The 23,082-nt window shown below is 43.5% G+C and overlaps 1 protein-coding gene across 1 annotated transcript in view; it reads left to right on the top strand.

Moving 5' to 3' along the window:
* Window positions 1-23,082, top strand: part of ARHGAP6 (Rho GTPase activating protein 6) — a 249,737-nt gene that overhangs the window by 165,597 nt on the left and 61,058 nt on the right. The window contains 1 exon segment of the mRNA XM_032330164.1: window positions 11,303-11,462. Within this exon segment, the coding sequence (XP_032186055.1) occupies window positions 11,303-11,462 (160 nt within the window).

The following is a 23,082-nucleotide window of genomic DNA, read 5'->3' as shown; positions in this document are numbered from 1 at the left end:
CCACTCTTAAAACAGACTAGGAATTCCCCAAGACGTTGTCTCTTGAGATTATTTGAGATTTTTCACTTAAAGAAATAGTCACTTTCTTATGAAACATTTGTTAACCTGAGCATTAAATAATTGATTTCACAGGCCACTCCAGTCTTAGGTAATGATTCTTATTAAGTTACTGTGTCTAGTTCTCATTAGACATTTATGACATGGCGCTGACTAGTCTGGGCTGAGGACTGTGGCTTTGTCATCCAGTTAATTTGTAAGCCCGTAGTGGTTGGGAATCACAGCTGCGGTACTTACAAGCTGCGAATCTTCGGGCAAGTTACTTAACCTCTCTGAACCTCTGTTTCCTCATCTGTAACATGGGATATAATGTAACCCACGCCTTACAATTCTTTTAGCAGTTAATGAATCAACACCCATAAAATGCTTAGCAAAAGCGTCGGGAGCACTTAGAAAGCTCACAATGAGAACTGCATGTTGTTTTCATGTATTCATAATCTAAGAGATCACTTGCCTAGCAATGAGCAATGAACTGCATATTTATCAATTTCCTGTGAAGTAGTATCGAGATACATTTAAATGAGGGTCTCAATTCCATTAGCCAGTGTTCACATTGCGTGAACCGCTCTGCTAGCATGATGACTATTTTGCACATCTGAGTTTTTGGGGTAGTGGATGGAGGTGGAGCTCTGTGAGGAGACAGGTAGATTTTGACTCGGAATTTCTCTTTAAGTATAACTGTCGTAGTAAAGAAAACCATCTGATGTATTTTATTGTTTCTGAATTCCTTTCTCTTGCTAAATAAATACCAGCAGCAACAGAAGCTGTGTGTGGCTTATATCAAGTGATGATTAACCTCACAGAATCCTAGTAAAAAACATACCAGAATCTCTAAGTTTTGAGTAAGATGTTCCATGAAATCATTTCTCAGTTTGTCAGTTATCATCACAGTGAGAGCTGGAATTCACTTGAGACCACAAAAGAACTATAACTTCCTATCGACTGGAAAACTCAAATGACTTTTTGAATTGTTTTTTGCCTCGGTGCCATGTGGCACACATGGAACTCAAGGTAATTAGGGATCAGGATATGTTTTGAATCTTTCATCTTTCCTTTTCTTTCCGCTCTTCCTGGATTTCCCCCCGCCACCCTCAACTCCCACCTGCACCCTCTTAACCATGGCCACGTGATGAACATCCACGCTGCCCGCCACACCCCCTGTTCAGGAAATGAACAACTTCTCAAGGACTGTTGTTCCACAAAGAGCATAAAATTCAGAGCATGTGTTATGCTTCAGTCTCAAAGAGAATGAAATCTTTTCCTTTTTCAATGTTTTTTTTTTTTCCTAGTGTTAGAAAAATGAAGACGCCTGTGGTTTTAAAATATAATTTAGGAGTTGAGAATTGGCCCTACACAAGGAAAGCGTCCTGTGTGCTTTATCATGCCCTCAGGGGTTTTACCCGCGGCTTCCAACATTCTTTGGTTGATTCCTAATAAGGACAGTTTGCACAGTTACAATCCAATTACCATTTGTAGATCCCTCTGGAAACGGGGATTTTTTTTTAAGAGGAATCTTTTCCTAACTCCAGAATATCTCTTCAAAATAGTCTTATTAAAATAAAAATCAGGAAATCCAGTTGCAATTTCTCTGCATTCTTTTCATCCCTCCCCCTTCCTCCATTCTCTTTCTCACGCGCGCGCCTGCGCTGCGCGTGCGCGCGCACACACACACACACACACACACACTGACTCACTCACACACTCTCAGTGACACAGCCTGCCTCCGTTCTGAAGGGACAGGAACTTCTCAATAGTCCAATGACAAGATTGCTTTTTTTTTTGGGGGTCCCAAGATTCACAGTAGCAGAGATCTTTGGCACCAAAAGGTACTGTGGGAGAGTCACTGCCCTGCCAGCTGGGCCACTTCTCAGACACCCTTGTAATCTGCCATTGCACGCTGCATTTTTCACCAAAAGAATAATTTTCTTTTTTAAAAGAACAGACTCAAGTTCCTACTCCAAGCTTAGCTCGGTTAAATTAGGACAGCAAAGACCCGGCCGAATAGAATTCATGGGTAAGCGATATCAGTATCTCTGCTTATGCTTCTTTCCGAGAAGTTTACTGTGCTAAAATGTTGTGCTTCTTACACATCTATCTTGTAATTTGGGAAGAAAAGTGGATTGATCAGTGTCTGAGCTGTGCGACAGCCCAAGTACTGTCTGTGCCAGGAGAGATTTATGAGCACGTTATTTTTAGATCAGTTGATAATGTTAAAGCAGCTTGAACTGAGCAAAGCAGAGCCGAGAGGAGCCTGCCGTGAGGACATGGGCTGCGTTCTGCGAAAACTTTGGTGCAGGCCGTTTTGAGTTCTGAAAGAATAAAGTGGCTTATCTCCTGGGCTTCTTGAACTCACTGCAACATTTTTGTTGCTGTGCATATGATAAATAAGGCTCATAAAAAGAATTCTCATGTGCTCTATTTTACCAAAGAGGAAAATCTTAAGCTCCTGGATTTTTCAACACTGTCTGGCCTGCCCTGCTGTAGGGCTGTGTCCCGTAATGAAAAGACTTGGTGGGGGAAAGAGGCAGAATGGGACCCTTATGTCCCAGCTCCTGTTCTGTCATTGTAGGAGCTGTCTAACCTCTTTGGACCCTGTGTTCTTCCTTTGTAAATGGAGGGGCTTGGATCGGTTTATCATGAGAAGTGGTGAAATGCGTACAGTGGGTTGGGGTCTGGATTCTGGAGCCCATAGCCTGGCTTCAGATCCCAGCTCTGTCACTTACTAGTCACTTCAGACTTATGCCTATGTTTCCTCATCTGTAGTATGGGAATTATGATGGTAACATAGTCCTTAGGGTTGCTGTAAGAGGGAAACGAGCTACCACAATAAAGGCTCAGAGCAGTCACTAGCAGAGAGTGAGCTGTCCATGAGTGTTAGTGGTATCTTCAAGGTCCAGTCCATGCCCGGAGGTCAGCCATTTCTACTGTCCGTGAACTAAATCAAATTATAGAAAGATAAGCAAAACCATCAGCTGCTGGTCCTGTCACTGAGAATTTCTCATTCGTGCAAACGTTTCCATAGTCCATACTCTGGGATTGGTGCAGGCTGTGTTACCTCCTCTCCATCCAAGATGCAAGTGAAACTTAAAACTCAGAATTAAATTGGTGGTGGGTAGACCAGGCCATGATCTAACTGAGGATATACAGAAATGGAATTGGCCTTTTGTTCTGATGGTTTTGCCTTTGGGGACTCCCAACCTGTCACTGTATCCCCTCGATACTAACCATTAGAAAGGTTCCTTCCACCAGAAACGAGATGTGAGTGACATTTTATTTTTTTGAACGCTGGTAGTGCCATCCTCGCTCAAAAATGTTCATTTCTACTTCTTTGGTTTATCAGTAATTTAGATGAGTAGGTCATTTGCAGATAACCACTTTTATATAACCCTGACTTTTATATTCTTTCCAATATCCCCAATTCTTACTACGCTATGTGATTTCTTTGTAGTCTCTTTGGGATGTTGCCCAGAGAAAATCTTAGGAGAGGAGAAAAATGTTGATCCCAAAGACAAATCCAAATCATAGAGGTGCCTTTGCTTTCAGTCTGGTCCAGGGATCAGAAGGTTTTCTCTGTGAAGAAACAGATAATAAATATTTTCAGCTTTGCAGGCCAGTGAAAGCAGCAGTAGATGATACCTAAGTGAATGAGTGGCTGTGTTCCAATAAAACTTTATTTACAAAAGCAATCAGTAGGCGGGGTTCAGTTCACAGGCACTTGCCTGCCAAACCCTGGCTAGTCATCATTCCCGTGCCATAGTTTAGGAAAACAAAGCATAGGAGGGAGAAATAGCTTCCTAAAAGCCACAAGGCCGGAAGGTGGCAGAAGTGGAGTTTAAGCCCTGGCAGCCTAGCTTGCCAGCCCTTGCTTTTAGGCACTTCCCCAACTGCCCTTGTGTCAGTTCATCTCTGCCTGAGACTCTCCTCTCCTGGAAGCTGCCTGGCTCATCACCTCACCTCCCTACCTAAGGGTTAACTCAAATATCATGTTCTTGATAAGGTTGCCCTGAACCCCCTCCCCTACCCCAGCATGCCTGATTCCTCTCACCCTGCCCTACCTTTTTTTCTCCTAGGGTTTTAGCATCTTGTAGCTTGCTATGTAATTTACTTGCTATGTAAATTACTGTGCTCTGTAATTTACTCATTTATTATGTTGATTTCTTATCAGTTTCCTTCACTAAACAGGAAGCTTCTTGAGTGCAAGGTGCTTTGTTTTGTTTACTGATGAATCCACAGATTTATTATTAGATGTAAGAATAGTGCCTGGCCCTTAGAAGGTGCTCATTTAATACTTGCTGAATGCCTGAAGTGCACATTTCCATTACGCTATGGTGAATTTTTTTGATACTCTTTGTATAGCAATAAAGAGCTACTACCCCAAAGGAAAAAAAATGGACTGCCATACTTACTAACTGTTCAGAATTTTCTAAAATTCCTTCTTTAATTTAAAAAAACAGACTAGAATAGATTAATAAAGCATAAATATTATGCCCGACGTAGCAGAAGTATTAAATTTTCCTAAAGTTCTTTTCAGAAGGAGTGACTGACACATCAAGGGAAGAATTTAGCCAATGTTATTCTATTGAGTACCTCAAGGAGAACTTCTTTTAAGAGTCCAAACAGGGGTGTGACAGCTACACAGATACGGTTGGCTTTGCCCAGAAGCTCATCAAGAAGGGAGTTCCTTGTCATTGGTGATGTGTTTATTTTGGAGTTATAAAGGACCAGGCAGCTCTTTTCAGAAATGCTGGTTGCAAGCCTGGTATTTAAACTTATGCCATGCTTCAGCAACACAGTGTGATTATCTGGGAACCTTGGCTGTGCAGATGACAGCTGGCCACAGCAGAAAACAGTTAAAAAGACATTTAGCCCCTAGTATGGTTTATCTAAATGGCGTGCCATTTTTCAGGCCTCAACAGACTGATCTGATCTGTTCTTCTGCTCCTCACCTATGGGGAGCCACAAGCCAGGTGGTGAGCTTGTAAACACCTAGAGAAGGCATCTGACTCACAGTGGAGCCATTTATTACTGAATTCAGTGCACATTTCTTAAGAGTTTTTGGTGTCCCTAACCCGGCCAGGTTTAAAAAGGGGATGCAAATGCAGAGTCATGATGATTAATATTATGACGTAATTACCACGTATTCAGGGCTTGCAGGGAGCTAATAAGCCCTCTCCAAGAAATACCCTTGCATTACTTTATATGATTACTACAAACCCATGAGCGGTCTTGTTCTTTGCTCCATCTTTCTGATGAAGGCAGTGAGGCTCGGCGATGTTCTGCCTCTTGCCAAAAAGCTCATCTCCGTCATAACCCAAGTCTTCACCACCATACCAGTGGGTCTCAACCTTCATTGTGCAAAAATAAGAATCATCTGGGTTTATGATGAAGGTGCTCGAGCCCTACATCAGCCCTACAGCCCAGAAACCTGCATGTTTAACAAGATGATTTAACAATCATCTGCCCAGGTAATTGCATGGCCCTAGGTCTGCAGCCATATTTGGAGCAGCCCTGCCCCACTCCTTTCTGGCTCCCTCGGCCTTGGGAAGTTTACCGTTGGATGAGGTTAAAGAAATGCCACAATTAGAGACTAGTCTTGAGGACATAAGAAAACAATGTGGTATAGACCAAAACCAAAGTTATTTCAATCAATTTTATTTCATGGGAAAATCAAGTCTGTTTGTAAAGATGCAATTTAGCTCAAAAGAATGACCTTTCAGAATAAATCACAGATATTAGATTGTTGGTTTTTCAGTTTGTCTTTTGCCTCTTTTTTTTTCAAAATATGGAGACATGCGCTTCTGGTGGAAAGGAAGTCTCTTTAGTTAATGTTTTCGGTGAATCCGTTCTCCAGTTGATCCAGATTCTGTCGTATGGAGACCTTTCTTTGGTTTGTTTGTTCCACTTAAATTGTTTTGTGCTATTTGTGTTTCTTAATGCTAGTCTTAAATAACTTCCATAATTCTGTTTATTTATGTAATATGCAGAATAATACATGTGTAATATACAGAATGATGCATCAGGTACTTAAGAACACACAGTGCATGCATTTAGTGTTAAATCAAACTCATCAATGATTGTTAATAGCTCCTGACACCATCATTTTAAGGAGATTCTGAGTAATCTGGGCCTAACAGCAGACCTAAACGTATGCCATGCCAGGGTTTCTCAGCCTCTGGACTATGAACATTTTGGGCCAGACATTTCTTTATTGTGGGGGGCTGTCCTGTGTGTTGGGGGATGTCGAACAGATCACTGACCTTTACCCACTAGATGCCAGTAGCAAAGCCATCCCCAGACTTATGACAGCCAAAAATGTTTCCAGACATTGCCAACAATCCCCCAAGGGGGCAAAAATCACCCTCAGAGACCACTGCACGATATCTTTTTGTATCATATCGCTACCCTTGGTTAACGCTGTGCAGTAGTACTCCAGATTTAAAAGATATTTTTACAACTGTCACAGCCTTTAGTGTATCCTGAAACTGGGGTCAGTTTCAACTTCACCTTACACTTAAGATATTTAAACAAATTTGAAGTCATCCATTCTCAACCTCGAAAGAAAAATCCTATGGCAACCACTCGAAAGACTAGAGCCAGAGAGCCTTGAAATGAATCATCCATTTATGAGATGAACGGCCACCAAAGAAACAAGCTGGCCTGGAACACAATTTGGGGGTCGAGGAAAAGCCAAAAGCACATCCTAGCCTGCGCTGGTGGGCTTTGGCACTCTTCTGGCTGCTTGTCATGCGGATCGCAGAGCAGTATGACCTTTGTGTTCATGTCTTCCTGCCCGTGAGAGGTCCGATGGTGAGCGTGGGCATTACGGATTCATTATTCTTCAGTTCTGATATTATAATGTTTATTTTCTGCCCTCATATGCTGCCATTTTTTGGCTCATCCACAGACTCTGTTTAAAAAGACTGTTTCTTTTTTGTTTCTAAGTGAGAGGGAGTACATTATATGTTAATTAATTGAATATAAATAAAAGAGAGGGGGGAGAGGGAGAATCTTAAGCAGGCTCCATGCCCAGCGTGGAGCCCAAAAGACTGTTTCTTAGCAGTTTATTCAAATCCACAGGACATCTCCCACATAGATAAAACGTTACATGGGTGCTTTGTTTCCAATTTATTACTGAACTCATGATGTACCTGATTCATTTAGTCCATAGATTGACAAATATTAGTCAGTGACAGTTAAGAGCCAGGTACTGTCTTGGGTACTAGGAACATCATGGTGAGTAAACCAGGTGAGTTTCTTCACTGAGCGTCTGCCTTTGGCTCAGTTTATGATCCTGAAGTCCTGGGATCAAGCCCCACATCGAGCTTCCCACTCACTGGGGGGCCTGCTTCTCCCTGCCCCACCACCCCTGCTCATGCTCTCCCTCTTTCAAATAAATAAATTAAATCTTTTTTTAAAAAATAAGCAGAGGAGTAGGACACAGACATGTATTGAGAGAAGACCGTGTGAAAACAGAAAAGATGCCACTGAAAACCCCAAAGATCCTAATCTCTTTGTATCAGGGTTTGGCAAATCTAACCAGTGGGCCAAATCCAGCTTGCTGGCTGTCTTTGCACCACCAAGCCAAGAGCAGTTTTTACATTTTTAAATGGTTGAAAAAAAATCACAGAAAGAATAATATATGGTTCTAGGTGTCTTTCTTAGAGGCTTAGAGAGTGTAACTCTCTACTCATTCAAATTTGACTCGGCAGCATACCTAACCTGGCACCTTTGCTGATCTCTACGTGTGGAACGTGCTCCCTCCTTCAGTTTCTTTCAAAATCTGTTTCCAGTCATCTTTCCCATATGTAGATGTAATCCAGGCTCCGCCAGCAGTCAAGGTTCCTTAATGTCTAGCCATCACCTACTGAGTAAAGTCCAATCGACTTTGCAAAGCCCACAGAAGAAGCCCTATAGGATCCGGTCTTGACTTCTGCATGGCCTCGCCTCCCGCTATTTCCCTCCCTCCAACCTTGTGACTTCCCCAGACAAGCTCGTTCTCTCCAGTTCATTGGCCCTAGCACCCACTGTTGTTTCCAATTTTGCATTTCTACTAGGCAGACCCTCCCTCCTCTTACCCAACCTTCCGGTCTTCACTGAAGCATCACCTTCTCTAGAAAGCTTTCCTTGATCCCCCAGACAGATGTCTGAGCCTTTTCTCCTAGGCAGCCCATTGCATCTGGTACTGACCTCCAGTTTCACAGTCTCTGTGTTTGATGGATCAAATGTGCTTTTCCTTATTCAAGTTTAACTCCTTAGGGACAAGGACTGTGTTGTCACTTTGATAACCAAAAGCCTAGTACTGTTCTCAGCATATAATAGGTACTCATTAAATTTTTAAAAAATAATTAACCAAGGGGACATAGAAAATAAAAATAAAACATATCTTATAGGGGTTGGTTTATTTCCATCATAGGCTATGGTTCAGAGCTTGGCCAACTGTAGCCCAGTGGACAAATCCAGCCTTCCACCTGTTCTTATTAATGAGGTTTTATTGGAACACAGCCACACTCATTCATTTCTGAATTGTCTATGGCCGCTTTCTGCCACAAAGGCAGATTTGAGTAGTTTTGACAGAGACCACATGGCCTGCAAAGCCTGAAATATTTACTGTCTTGCCTTTTACAGAAGAACATAGTCTAGAGATAATTGAGCCAATTGGAGGTCACATTCTTAAATGCTTCTTAAATGAATAGGCATGTAATCCCATTTTGACACTTCAGAGAGCAGTGGGCTTTCCTGGATACCTAAACTTCCTATTTAAAAGTCACCGACTCATCTGGAACTTTCATTTGGGAGGAAAACACTGCAATTCACTGATACTGTACCTTGTGGTACCCTAAGCCTGAAGGGTGTGAGTGAGAGGTACACCCAAGGTGTGAGTCCCTAATCCCTGTCTAAACTTGGGTTTCCTCTGATTATACCAAAAAACAGGAAAAAGAAAGAAAAAATGCAAAACATACTGGGCCTGGAAGAATTCATTTTTCGGTTCGCAAAATGCGATGGCCGTTACCCACTTTGCCTAGATTTGCTCACTCACTTCCTTGCCCAGACTGTCCTCACATCATGCCCCTGAACCCAGCCTGGGCTCCTGTTACTTCTCACCATTATCCACGGGACACAAACTCAGACATGTGAAGACGAGCCAAAAGCCCTCACTTGCTTTAACTCCTTCCCGGTCATGGCGTTCCCTGTGTGGCCTCTCCTAGCCACTCTCTGAAACACAAGTCGTGTCCTCTCCCCACACTGCCAGTCCCTTCCCTGCTTTTTGGTCCATCCCTAACCGTTACCATATTTAACACACTATACCCTTTACTTACCCTGCTGATTGTCTGCCCCTACTAGAGGATAACCTCTCCGTCTGTTAAATGCATGCAACCCTACATAAGTGGGGAAAACACCAAAGAATGAACAGAGTGCCATTTACTGTCAGAAGGAACATTCTAGGCAGGAATTTGCTACCACGAGGGAGTGCAGATGTTTTACTAGCTGCCGGGGCCTTTCTTGTCTCTCTTCTGTGAGGTGAGCGGTGAGGATGGTGAGGTCTCAGGGGACTTCTTAAGGGTTCCTCAGGTCCCCAGCAGCTCCCGAGCACTGCCCTTGGGGGCCAGCACTGTCCCTTCCTTCTGGAACTTTTTTTGATGGTCAAGGCACTGCTAGCAGGTCTTCCAAACTCTTGGGTGATGGCTTTCTGTGGGTCCCAGGAAATCCTCAGTAAGGGGACGTCAGGCTTCAGAGGATCATGAGGACTTATTTCTTGGGGCATCACATCCTCACTGTCTGCAGGGAGGGCAGAGCTATTCGCCCTGCGGGTGTGTGCGTGCACACAAACATACTCACGACTGGAGGAGTCTTGCCTTTCCTTCTTTGATGTGGAGGATTTTAACATCAGATGTCTCTGTAATATACATAGTTCTCATAGATCACATCTCTGTACCTCTCGTGATCAAAGCAGCTCAAGAGTGCTGGAAATAGAAACTTCACTGGTTACAATTTAGCAGCGTTTGAGGGCACGTGTTTTTAGCTTGAGTTCTGATTGGTTCCCAGTCTTGTGAAGTTTTACGATTTGGGGAAAAGTACTTAACGTCTGCAAGCCTCAGTTTCATCTGCACTATAATATATTCACATATACTGAATATTACTATAACGTATCATACACATATGTTATAATCATGTATCATAAGTATATATTTGTATCTAAAAATATATATTATATAGTATGAATATACTAAGTTGTATTATTGTATAGAATACTGTATTATTAAATACTATGCAGTTTACTCTTGAACATTGTGGAAGTTGGGGCACCAACACCCCCATGCAGTCAAAATTCCATGTTTAATTTTTTACTTCCCCCAAATTTAACTACTAATAGGCTACTACTTGACTGGAAGTCTTACCAATAACATGAAGTCCAGTAACACATATTTTGTCTGTTACATGTATTATAGACTACATTCTTCCAACAGAGTAAGCTAGAGAAAAGAAGATGTGATTAAGAAAATCATAAGGGGGCGCCTGGGTGGCTCAGTCAGTTGGGCGTCTTCCTTCAGCTCGGGTCACAATCAGGTCCCGGATCAAGCTCCGCATCTGGCTCTCTGCTCAGCGAGGAGTCCACTTACCCCTCTGCCCCTTCCCCACTCTGCTCATGGTTGTGTTCTCTCTGTCTCTGAAATAAATAAACAAATACCTTTTTTAAAAAAGAAAGACATAAGGAAGAGCAAATATATTTACCGTACTATACAGTATTTATCCCAAAATATCCAAGTGTAAAGTGAGTGGACTTGTGTAGGTCAAACCTGTGTCTTTCAAGGGTAAACCAAAAGTGGTAACCACCTCATAAGGTTGTTGGTAGGCTGTCCAAACACGCTTGCCCTCACGGATCTAGCACACACGAAGGCAACTAGCAGCGATTGTTGCTGTTCCTGAGATATGTAACCACAAAGATCCCGTGCATTCCTAGAGAAGAGAGGCAGTAGGACCCTTGAAGTGTCTTTTCCAGAGCTTTCTTTGGCCTCTGTGTGAATTGTTATATGGGATCACGTGATCCAACAGCTCCTAGAGATTTGGATGTTTGCGACGGACGGAGAAAATTCCCGGTTAACTGAGAGTAGATTTGATTGGAGGGATGGAGAGACGATTTTGGAACCGAAAGAGGAAGTTTACTTGACTCTGTGACTAAGAGGAAGGATGATCTTTGTGAGACCTAGACGAGCTGTGTAACGCCTGGTGTGTTCTTGCTCTGCAGGGTGATTTCACCTGGAACAGCATGTCGGGCCGCAGCGTGCGGCTGAGATCTGTCCCCATCCAGAGTCTCTCAGAGCTGGAGCGAGCCCGGCTGCAGGAAGTGGCTTTTTATCAGTTGCAGCAGGACTGTGACCTGAGCTGTCCCATCACCATTCCCAAAGGTAAGGCCGTGTGTGCTGTTCCACCAGGGAAAGCTGTGAGTCAGACGTCTGTTTTGCCAAAGCTGCAGACTCATCTCGCACCTGACATTAACACAGGAAGGAAGTGACAGCTTCTCGGTTGTTGGCTGGCATTAGTGTCCACTTTGAAAGACGTATTCAAGGAGGACAATTGACATGTCGGCCAATATGTTTATTTAAAGGGAAGGTCAGCGTGAGGTATTAAAAGGGAAAGCCATGTGTGTCTCACTAGTCTACATAACTTCAGAACAGTCCATTGAAAAGAACGTTCCGAAAGGTCAACTTCAAGGACTCACGCTAAAACCGTGTCTATTTCAGCAGGATTTCAAAATAATCTGTTGAAAAGAATGTTTTCACAATCTATTAAACGTGTCATTTGACTTTATGCTAACCCAGAATCAGTGATTATACTCAGGTTAACTTGTTTTTATTGTCTTTCACCTGGCATGTCCCTGCTGAGCCATTCAGACCTGGTCATCTGAGGTTTTCACAGATGCAGGTCCTGATTCTGGTAAAGATAAGACGCATGCATTTGAAATCTTGTCATCTATGAAATTGTGTTTTTGAATGTTTACCCTCTTCTATGAGGGTCCTTTATACTTGGTGGAAGTGTGTAGCACAAAGGTGACTTGTTCTTTCAGTTTCTCAACAAAACAGAAATGTTGTTGGCAAACCTGATTTGTAGAGAAGGGAATGAGGACTCTAAATAAAGTTCTACGAAACAGAGATTGGATGCACATCAGATAAGATACCAGGGAACAAACATTCTTTGTAGCTTTGTTTTTCAATCCGGTTAATTTGATGTTTCTCTTTGTTCCTGCTTTTTAAAGACTCCACTAAATAAATAACCTTTACCAAACAGACAGTTTTATAAAAATTGTCTGCTGGAAGCTCTGTCTCCGTTACTCGTTTCCGAGACTTGTGGTTCCCAGCATATGCACGGAAATATTTGCTCTGTTGAGATGTTCAAAGATGTTTGGGCTATTGGAGTTATTTTGATACTTTCTATCAAAATAGGAACTAATGATTTACAAATAATTTCTTACTGATGGAGGAGAGAAGGAATCGTGTGGCTGGGTAGAGAGAAACAGGCATCAACCCACCCGAGAGATCTGAAGCTCTTGTTTGAGGTAGACAATTGTAGACATCAACCGAAGTCCTTCAAATCCAGGACCAGCGCTGAGTGCCAAGATGGCAGCTTTGGTCCAAGGGTGGCCACTTGGTTCCATGTGAACCCCCAAGTCTGACCCGAAACAGGGTCAGACTCACTGTGTAAATAATTTATTCAGGAAAAAGCAGTACAGTGGCCACAGCCTAGAACCTAAAGAAATGATGACAAACCTAATGAGACAGTGGGTATGATGAAAATGAAAACATTCTCGAGCTCACGCTTCTGTTCTTTGTCACTCTAGGAGGATTGTAGGGATTTGCTTATGGGTATCTGTTTGGAGACCCCTCTTCCTCCGGGAGACTGGTGCTTCCAGGGTTCAGATGAATGAAGCCTGGCATATTCATCAGCTACTGGGGTTCCCCTTCGAAAGGGAAGAATCGAGGAGTGGATGGTGGGGGAGTGACCGAAGCGACTCTCCAGAGTGACTGCAGGGATGGGGTCCAGAGCACCAGCAGAGTCTGACCTCTCGAGCTATAATGAGAGGTGGACATCGGCGACAGGGGCGCAGAGGCAGGCCGATTAAAAGACGCTGTCGGCGAAGTAAGAAGCAGTGCCATCTTCTAGGAGTGAGGGTGGTAAGGAGGTCCTGGAGGCTTGAGGAAAGAGAAGAGGAGGGGAAGAGAGGGCGGCTGATGGCCCTGCGGAGTTGCAGGATTGCAAAGCAACCCGAAAGGTCCATTTGAGGCTAGTGGCTGGGAATTCAAATTACAAAATAAACATCCTGGCAGTAAACATAGCTAAACCGGGACATACCACTTTGCGCTTTAAATTCCCAGCCCTGGAGAATCCAATCTCTCCCCAAACTTAGGATTTTCTAGTTGAGCTCAGTGATGGTGGAGAGGGACAAGGCCATTGTAAGGACATCAGTGGTAGACAAAAAACCGCACTCCCGAAGGTGGCCACGTCCTCCTCCCTGGAGCCCACCAGTGTTCCCTGGTAGGCCTCCAAATCTTTGCAGATGTGATCAGTCAAGGTCCTTGAGATAGCAAGAGGATCCTGGTTTATCTGGGATGGCCAAGGCTAAGCAGTACAGGGTTACTGGAAAGCAGAGAAACTTTCCCAGCTACGGCTGAGTCTGAGAGAGCCAGGACTATTGGAGGAACAGTCAGAGCGAGGAAACGGATTCTCCTGAGAGCCCTGGAAGGGATACAAGCCTGCTGGTGCCTTGATTTTAGCCCAGCGAGACCTGTTCCAGACTTCTGACCTCCAGAAATGTGAAATGATAAAATTGAGTTGTTGAAGCCACTAAGTTGATGGTTGTTTGTTACAGAAGTGGTAGGAGGCGAGTTAATACAGCGTCCGCGGGAGTGATGAGAATTCCAGACCGTGGGATCGCAGTTGGATAAGAAGAGGAGTTAGGAATAAATACAGAAGTCTGTATTTTTCTTGAATAAGAAGAATCCGTAAAGCAAAGATGTCAGTTATGTCATTGATGAGCTATAAACTGAGTGTGATTCCAAAAACCACACCAGAACAATTTGCTTTTGGATCATCACTAAATTGTTCTAAACATCTAGACAAATAACTGTGTACGAGTAGGCAGGGGAAATGTGAGAACGAGGTCAAGTGGAGAGTGTCCCTGCCCATTTATTAAAATGTCATACTACTAGAGCATTTAAAAGTATTATATTGCTGCCCATGGGCAGATCAATAGAAAGCAGCTGAGCCCAGAAATGAGCAAAAGTAAATACAGCAACTTACGACGTGATAAATACTACTTTTTTTTTGATCAAGGGGAAAATGATGGATTATTATTAAGTATTAGTGACAGTGAGACAACTGTTGAGGAGAAAAGGTTGGACTCTAACCTTAGTCCTTACGTCGAAGTGAGCTGATATAAACTGTCAGTGTGCCAAAACAAACCATAAGTGGATATTTATTTATTTTTACATTGGAGAAGGCGTTACCCAGAAAACATAAAGAAAGAGAATGACATGTATCACTATGTTGAAGAAGAAAAGATAGAATCATTTGCGTGGCAAACAAACAAATAGAAATTCACACCACATCTGACCAGCTGAAGGCTGCCTTTTGTACCGTATAAGGCTTTATTACAAATTACAAATTACAAATCTAGAAAAGACACATAATTAAAATATGCGCAGATTATGGGCAGCACACAGAAAAAGCAACACAGTGGCCGAGAGCTACTGAAAAAGGTGCTCACCCTCCTGTGTACCAAAGACATGCAAGCGAACCACCAAGGAGGGTTTTTTCCCCTCTTAGATTGGGGTGGCTCCAGAAGTTGGGTGATAAACTGTGCTAAACTCGAGGAGAGGACAGACACTCGCATGCAGTTGGAGGGGCCGCTCTTGTGGTAACTTATAAGGCAAATGGGCCACAGCCGACTTCTAAAGGGCTCAGCTCTCATACCTCACAGATACACCCCTGTGTTAGCTGAGGTAGGCTAACCCTCCGCGCCTTAGCATGACAGAAGTTCCTTACTCAGACATGTGTCCCAGGCAGGGTGGCAGTGGGAGTGGGGAGAGGGACCAAACCACATGCAATTATTCAGGGCCCTAGGCTTCTCATGTCTTGGGACTGCTTCCTTCCCAAGATCCATTCAGCCAGGAGACAATGCAAACTAAAAACGGATACTTATGTAAACCTTACAAAATGACTGATAAGCTTAATTCGCTATCCCTTCTAATCTTAAGCTGTTTCAAAAAAGGACTTTTTTTCAGATGATAGTTTTAATATCTGTAGAGTTAGTTGCATTTAAATTCCTTAAATAAAAATTCCACTACTGAGTTTCTGTAACTAGTCACATGTCTAGAAATGGCGTAAGGGACTAGAGAACCTAGAGAAATCTTCGATGGTAGCGATCAGGAGGTCTTTCGGTGGTAGGGATGCTACCTGTGACTTCCCGGTGAGCTTGAGTTTCCCCCATGGAGACAACCGTGGCATGTTTTTCCTCCTGATCAAAAGCTGCTCTCGGCATAGGCTTTGGAATCAGACCTCCTAGTCTGTAAATGGCCCAATCCTGAATAGCAGAACCAGGAAAACAGATGCGGGGAGCGGGGTCACGAAATTCAACGACACCTCAGGCCTGCGTGAACTTTTCATTTATTCACAACACATCAACAGAGTACTACTTACCTATCAGATCGCAGGTTAGGCTCAGTTGACATGCATCTGGTAGCTTTTTAATACAGATGGTCTGAGGCGGGGGTTAGCCACTGGCCTGCTGGTCCTACCCAGCTCCCCAACTGTTTTCTGTAACTGAAGTCTCCCGGGAACGCTGCCGTGCTGTTCCACGTACGTCTTGTCTCTGGGGCTTTCAGGCAGCAAAGGCAGACTTAAGCCGTGACAGCCCCGTATGTCTCACGGGCTCAAGTGTTTACTCTCTGGGCCCTAGCAGGAAAATCTCACCTGTCGACGGTGAGATGAAAGGAAATGACTGATTTCTGCCACAGTCAGAAAAGCACGCTTCTCCGGGCGCTGTGGCATCCCCTCGTTCTATGAAAAACGAAGTATTTGAAGCCGAGTAGTTGTTCCACAAGACAGAAATGCTTAACGCATGTTGTCTGTAGTGCTCTCCCCACCCCCCCGCGTCATTCAGCCAATTTCTGATAGCACATTGGAGAAAGGCTCAGTTTATGTATTTTGAGAGTACCCTGATGCCTCAAAATTGCTCTCATACCGCTTCCTTATAACATGGTCCCTCACCATTGTCACCGGGATAAAACCCAAGTAAACAACTCGGTGAAAATCAAGAAAATGGTATTTTTGGTGGGGTAACACTCAAGGTGTCTTTGGGATGTCAGTGTGGTTTGTGATTTAAGTGTTGATTTGAAAAAATAAGGGCAACCTGACGGACAAGGAAACGGAGCTTGGGTGTTCACGTGGCAGCCCTGGACAGGAGATCCGACTTCCCACGTCGCTCTTGCTGGCAGAGTCCAGGGGGAGAGGCGATGTGCTGGAACTGTTTGTCAAAGCCTTCTGTGTGTAAGTAAAAATGAAATCGAGAACTGGGGTAAAATCCACAAACTCCCCTAGAGATGGAAACATGGAAAGGAAGTCAGTGCCGCCCAACAGGGCGATCAGAGGATAATGGCACCACTGGGCTTTGAGGCACTCAACGTGGATCTCCGTGGCGTGAGCTGCCGAGCTAGGTGCGTCTTTTATGGGTCCACACTCACCTTTGCTGAAGCCTCCCAGAGGACTGTGATTCCCCCAGGGTCAGCCTCTGTCTTAGTTCTCTTTGAATCTGGAACACCAGGTAAACCACCCACTTCTCTGCCCAATTCCACCGCCCCTCCGCAAATCTTCGAGAACTGAATGAACACACACAGGCACCTCTCCTTTCAAATGAAGCTCCTTCCTCTCCTCTTCCCTAACTCCCCAAAGGGCATCACCCACGTCTTTCTCTCCTTTTCCCCAGGAGCCCCAGGAATGATTCTGAGACACAAGTGTTTCCCTGTTGCTTCACCCCATGCCCGGTTTCCGACTTTGGTTGATGGTCTCATAGGATTGATGTGAGGTTCAAAAGAAGTAAGAGCCATGGTGATGCTTCACACCTCTCCCGAAACTATGCACACTCTCAGGGGAAGTTACCTGTCCCCATCTCTGCCATCACTGTGGTCAGCACCAGGTTGCTTCGTCTTGCACCTGCCCTCAGCTCGTCTTTCTCTCTCATCTAAGCTACAGCCAGAGGTCCGCCACCTGCTTCCCTAAATTCGGGGCTTCTCCCTTATTCTGCCCACCACACCTGGAAACATGAGAGTGGTCTTCAACCACAGAATCTACTCCTTTCTTGGGGAAAAAACAAACAAACAAGATGAAACATAACTCCTGGGCCTCCTGTTGCCAACTAATGTCGTGATCCAAGCCATTTACTGCACCGTTGCATAGAAAAGAAAAATCCATTTTGCTTGCAGCCTCTTGTGGGAAAACACCACAGATTCATGCGCATATGTCTCAGAGCACTAGGTTTCAAACTCTTTGTCCACCGTCTACCAGTGAGGGATACATTTTACTCCTCAGTCCAGGAAACATATGAACCAAATGGTGCTCATGTTTATCAGAGATACACTTCGATGTTGTCTCTACTGTTCTGTCTTATCCTCTTTTATATGATTCTTTATCCTTTCCTAAAACACACCCATGTGACCCACTAAATTTTCCTTGAGATTCACTAAGGGTTTGTGACCCACAGTTTGAATAATGCAGTCTTGGAAGGAAGATGGAATAGAGGAAGGGGCATTCAGGAAGGAAAGAACAAAAATGTCAATGTGGAAAACTTGTAGTTGTTCTTTGCTTTGGCTCCTAGGGCCCTCAGAAGGTGGATGGGGCATTGTTTCTGTAGGGCCACAGAAAGGAACCAAGGTTGACCTTGGCCTAGGTACCTAGTCCCTTCTCGGTCCAGAGCCCAACTGTGGACGGCCAGCCAGGAGGCTTCCTTGTGCTGCTTCACTGCTCTCTCTCTCTCTCTCTCTCTCTCTCTCTCTGTCTGTCTCTCAATACCAAGCTAGGCATACAGCCCGGAGGAGGTAGATATGTGGGGCTTTAGCTTCTCAAGAGGTAGAAGCCTTTAACGAAGGCTGCAGTATCATGTCAGAGGTAGTCCATGTCCTCTAGGACTTCCTAGTCAGTCAATAGACAAAACACAGATCCATCAGTTATATGGAAAGAAAGAACAGTGGATGGCATTTATCCACGATACCACTGGGGACACTTAGAGATACGAACTGTCTCGTCTACCTAGTCCAGCAAAAGCTGGGAATGACAGAGCGGTTTCTCTGTAGGCTCCTCTTTCATTTTCTTCTTAGATGCTCTCCTCCACACCCCCGGACGTAGACCATGTCAAGTTCTCCCATGTAGGCCGCTGTATGATTCTGTTCTGCTGCTGAGTGACCAGCCCGCATGATAGCAAGTGGTTCTTCAAGCCATAGGCTCTGTGCCTTTGTAGTCATAAGTGGTTTGCTTTATGTTCTCAGACCATAGTTTTCTATCCAAGGTTTTGTCCCTACTGGTCACGTATACACGTGACCATGTTTTATATATCTTTTATATATATCTTTGTTGGAGCGGCAACTATCGTTACACAAGGCTTTAGCATCTTGAACAAAACTTTTGTCACTGCAGTTTCTGAAATACTCTGGCACCTTTCAAGGGTTTGAAGACTACACTATTCTCTCTGTCGGGATCATGACCCAAAAGTAAACCTGATAATTACAAAGAATGTCTCATCCCTGAAATATGAATAGGAGCTCCCATTTTTGCTCTTTTTCTTTGTTTCCCCTGGGGGGGAACAAAGGCAGGTAGGTATTAACTGAAATTAAATACTAAGTGCTTTTAAACCAATCAGGCTTTCCAGATCATTTGAAATGAAGTCCTCAGGATGATTTCCAAATTGAATTAGTGGGTGTTTATAAAATTGTTACAAAGGGAAAGCTCTGAAAAAGTAGTTTCGGGGGTCTTCACTTAAGATAGGAGTGAACAGACTGCAGCCCAGAGGCCAAATCTAGTCCACTGTCTATTTTTATAAATAAAGTTTTTTTAAAACACAGCCACCCCCATTTGTTGCTGTATTGTCTAAGGTTGTTTCAGTGCTACTGCAGAAGAGTGCAATAGTTTTGACAGAGACCATATGACCCACAAAGCTGAAGATATTTACAATCTAGACCTTTACAGAAATGGCTTGTTGGCCTCTGAGTTAAGAGATTAATATTAATTTGATATAGTAATTCAGTTATTATCTATGTAGTTGATCAAGCATACCATTCTCTTCATTTCAGTGTCTTCACTATCTTTATTTTGCAAGTGTTTTTTTAATGATCAGACCTTTGCAACTCTCAATGTTTTGAGTGTTCGTTGTGTTTATGCCTTTTTAAAAAAGATTTTATTTATTTATTTGACAGAAAGAGAGAGCGAGGGAGAGCATGAGCAGGGGAGAGGGGCAGAGGGAGAGGGAGAAGCAGGCTGCCTGCTGAGCAGGGAGCCCGATGCAGGGCTCAAACCCAGGACCCTGAGATTCTGACCCGAGCCAAAGACAGATGCTTAACTGACTGAGCCGCCCAGGTGTCCTTAAGTGTTATATAGTATATGCATATTTTATTTCTATTATAAACACTCAAATATAAGCCATATTATATTCATATTATATTATACAATATAATTCTGTTATATTCACTTATAATTCACTTATAATTCAATTACCCTCCTTATCATAGATCCCACCCAATGTACAAACATTCTGACTTTCCAGGGATGTTCTTTTGTAGGGATGCCTGGCAATACCTGTCAAAGCTGGTGCTCGTATAAGTAGAAAAACACATCCCACAGCAGAGTTTCGGATTATCCACTGTTAAGATGCTTTGGCTGCAAATTACAGAAACCCAACCCAAAGTGGCTTAAATAATAAAGAGACTGATTATATTGCTTTACAAGGAGCCCGTAGATAGACTAGTTTTAGGACTTGGGAATTTCTTCTTGGCCATCATGCGTGGGTCACTCTGTTCTTTGGCTGGCTTCCCTCGTCACAAAATGACTGCAGCGGCCCCCGGTATCCCAACCTCTATCTATAGCAGCACAAAGAAGCAGAGAAGCAGGGACTCTTCATCAGGTATCTTTTGAATAATAGAGGGGTGTTTCCCTGCGGCTTCCCAGTAGACTTCCCTCCCTTCCCCATCCCCAGAACGGCAACGTCTGCCAGTGCCCAAACCCACAGGAGCAAGCAGAAAGAAATCACTGGAATTGGTTTGACCTCAGATTCCTTTCCTGAGCCTGGGCTGAGTACTCACCCCAGGCTGCGTATGTGACCACTGGGAGGGTGAGCACCTAGCAAATCAGGGAAAGAAAAAATTGGTGGGGAACATAGTAGGGTAAAGGTGGATTTAGATTAGAAACTACCGGTATACATAATGGCAACGTCATCCGTCATTGCAAAGAAGCAATAGGAAGGAAGCCATTCTTCGGTCTCATGTATTTGCTTTGGTGTCTAGCATGGGCCTTGGCATAGATCTGTGGCTCAGGAGATATGTGAGAAATTGAAGGCAATGGATTTAGAATTCAATCAGAGCAGATTTATTTATACAGTGTTTTCTGTGTTGTGAAGAATGATTTCCCATGTCTCAAAGAATAATCAAAAGCAAGGATGGAAAAAGAAAGGATGAAGACCCTAATACTTTTCCTCTAATTACGTCATTGTCGGTAACTGCCTTTGTGAGAGCTGTTTTCATGGGAGCAACTGGCAGAAATTTGGAAGCATTCCCAAGGCTTAAAGTTTATGACTTAAAGATATTTGATTCTCTTCTTACGTGTTCACTATAAAACAACAGCTGTCAAAAGAAAGTCTGTAGCATTGGCCCCTTACGCTGATCAAAAATCAGACCGTGTGTAGACCCTTGTCTGTCTACCTTTTCAACTTGAACTACAAGCTTTGGCTTTAAAACAAGTCATGATGAAACTTCTTTAATTTGGAGTTTAATTTCCTTAACAATCCAGGGCATTTCTTTGGGATAAGTGATCTTTGTCTTTTTGTTTTCCTGCCTGCTTTCGTTCCCTTATGCTCCAGGAAAGAAACATGGCTTAAGGAAAAGACCTGCCAAAAGCCATTTCTCTTGCTCTGATATTTGGAAACTTCTGTCTCTGCAAGTATAATGCCTACCTAGGCTAAGTTAAAAGCATTGTTTTTGATTTAAGGAATATGCTGTAAGAAATGCAAGTTAGGATGCCTGGAAAGACAAAAGAACAGCAGGGCTGCTCCTTTGGAACATGGGCTTATAGCTTTTTATTTTCTTTACTCACAGCATTTAAATATGGAAAAATGACAGCAAGTAAAAGATCCTTCTAGGGCATAATTTGATCATGACTGGTTATTACAGCAAGCAGTGATTATGAAGAATGCCTGGTTAAGGAGAAACCATCGTTGAGCTTTTCAAACCCATGGAGTCCCAGCCATGTGATAAGCTTCCCTACCTTGCGTTTTGATAGAATAACAAGATGTGAGCAACACATCAAATATCTCAGTGATTTTCTGTAATAGAAAAACACCTGCTTTGAGGCTCAAAAATCTACAAAGTGTTTTTTTTTCCTCTTAAGGAAAAATTTCAGAACAGAGTACTTTGCCAAAATAATTTACACAAAGCGGAGAAGGCTTCTTAGCATTTAATTTAACGGGAAGCATGGTGACCTCCAAGAGCTGACTCCCTTTACAACAGTGAGAGAGACTCACAGAATGTTCTTGTTTTCTGACCGCAGCTTTGCTAATTTCACCACCACTTCAACATGTAAACTGCGAGGATTAGTACATTTCACAAGTACTTTGTGGAGCCTCCGCTCTAAGGAGAGGCATCTGTATTGCTTAAGAATGCCATAAATATTTTCTTCCCTGAGAAACATAGACACTTTGGAAACAGATTTTGCAAAATCTAACCCACAGGGTGCTAGCAGGCTAAAGAAACAATGCTTAATTCATTGGGGTTCACACCAAGAAAAATTACTCAATCACCGTGTTTCTACTTGCCTCCTATTACAATCAAGGTTAATGGAAGAACTGCTAGGGAGAAGGTGATATAAAAACGGAAACTTTGACCTTTGAACTTGATTAAATAACCAACAGTCTATAGCATGGAAGGTTTCTTAAAACCTGAAAAAATATATAATCAGATCCAAACTTGACCCAACAGTGGGACACGTTTGGGCTTGAATACATTGTTTGCCATGATTTCCATGTAGACTGTTTTCTTCCAGAATTCTAACTTGTCACTCTGCTGAGCCCTAGATCCCACTAAAGAAACTGTGGGGGTTAATAAGCTTCTCATCTTTTTTCCCCAATAGAGTGCTTGTTTGATAAAGGGTTGGATTACCAGGAATAAGAGGCTTAGGATAAGAAAGGACCTCCTAGACTAAATAGTCACCATGTGGTTTAGTGGAGGGAACCCCCACCAAAATTCAAAGGCCCCTGAGAGGCCTCACCTCGTCCTTTCAGAGTGAACGCGAACGTTAGCCTTCTCAAGCAGAGTTGGAGACACAGCCTTCTCACTTCTGACCTCCCACTGCTAGATGCCTCCGCTGAAATGTTTCTTCATTTCACTTTCGTGAGTTTTCCATGTATCTGTCTTTGGCACTAAACTCTGTGTCCGTTCACCTGGGTTCATAGCAGCAAGCTCCGTCTCCCCTACAGCATGGGCTGTATCGGTGTTGGATGGAGGGACGGATGGAGCAGGGTTGGATCAATGTACGGGGGATGAGCCCGCTTTCTGGGGGGACAACGCTGTTTCAACAGATAACTTGTAGAGTATAAATCATATTCCCATGCCAAGGAGATCCGTCACATTCTGTGGCACAGTATCTGGGGACAGAGAATATTTGTTTGCATACCGAGGCCAGAACGCTGTTTCAGCTCCTCTCCTGAACCTCTACAGTGAATCCCAGTTCAGCTTTCAGACTGGAGCATCGCACTGGCCACATCGGGTCCCCTATCCT

This window comes from Mustela erminea, chromosome X (assembly GCF_009829155.1).
Source record: "Mustela erminea isolate mMusErm1 chromosome X, mMusErm1.Pri, whole genome shotgun sequence".
NCBI classification, from domain to species: domain Eukaryota; kingdom Metazoa; phylum Chordata; class Mammalia; order Carnivora; family Mustelidae; genus Mustela; species Mustela erminea.
The sequence above is the reverse complement of the archived record's forward strand: the minus strand, read 5'-3'. Positions and strand labels throughout refer to the sequence as shown.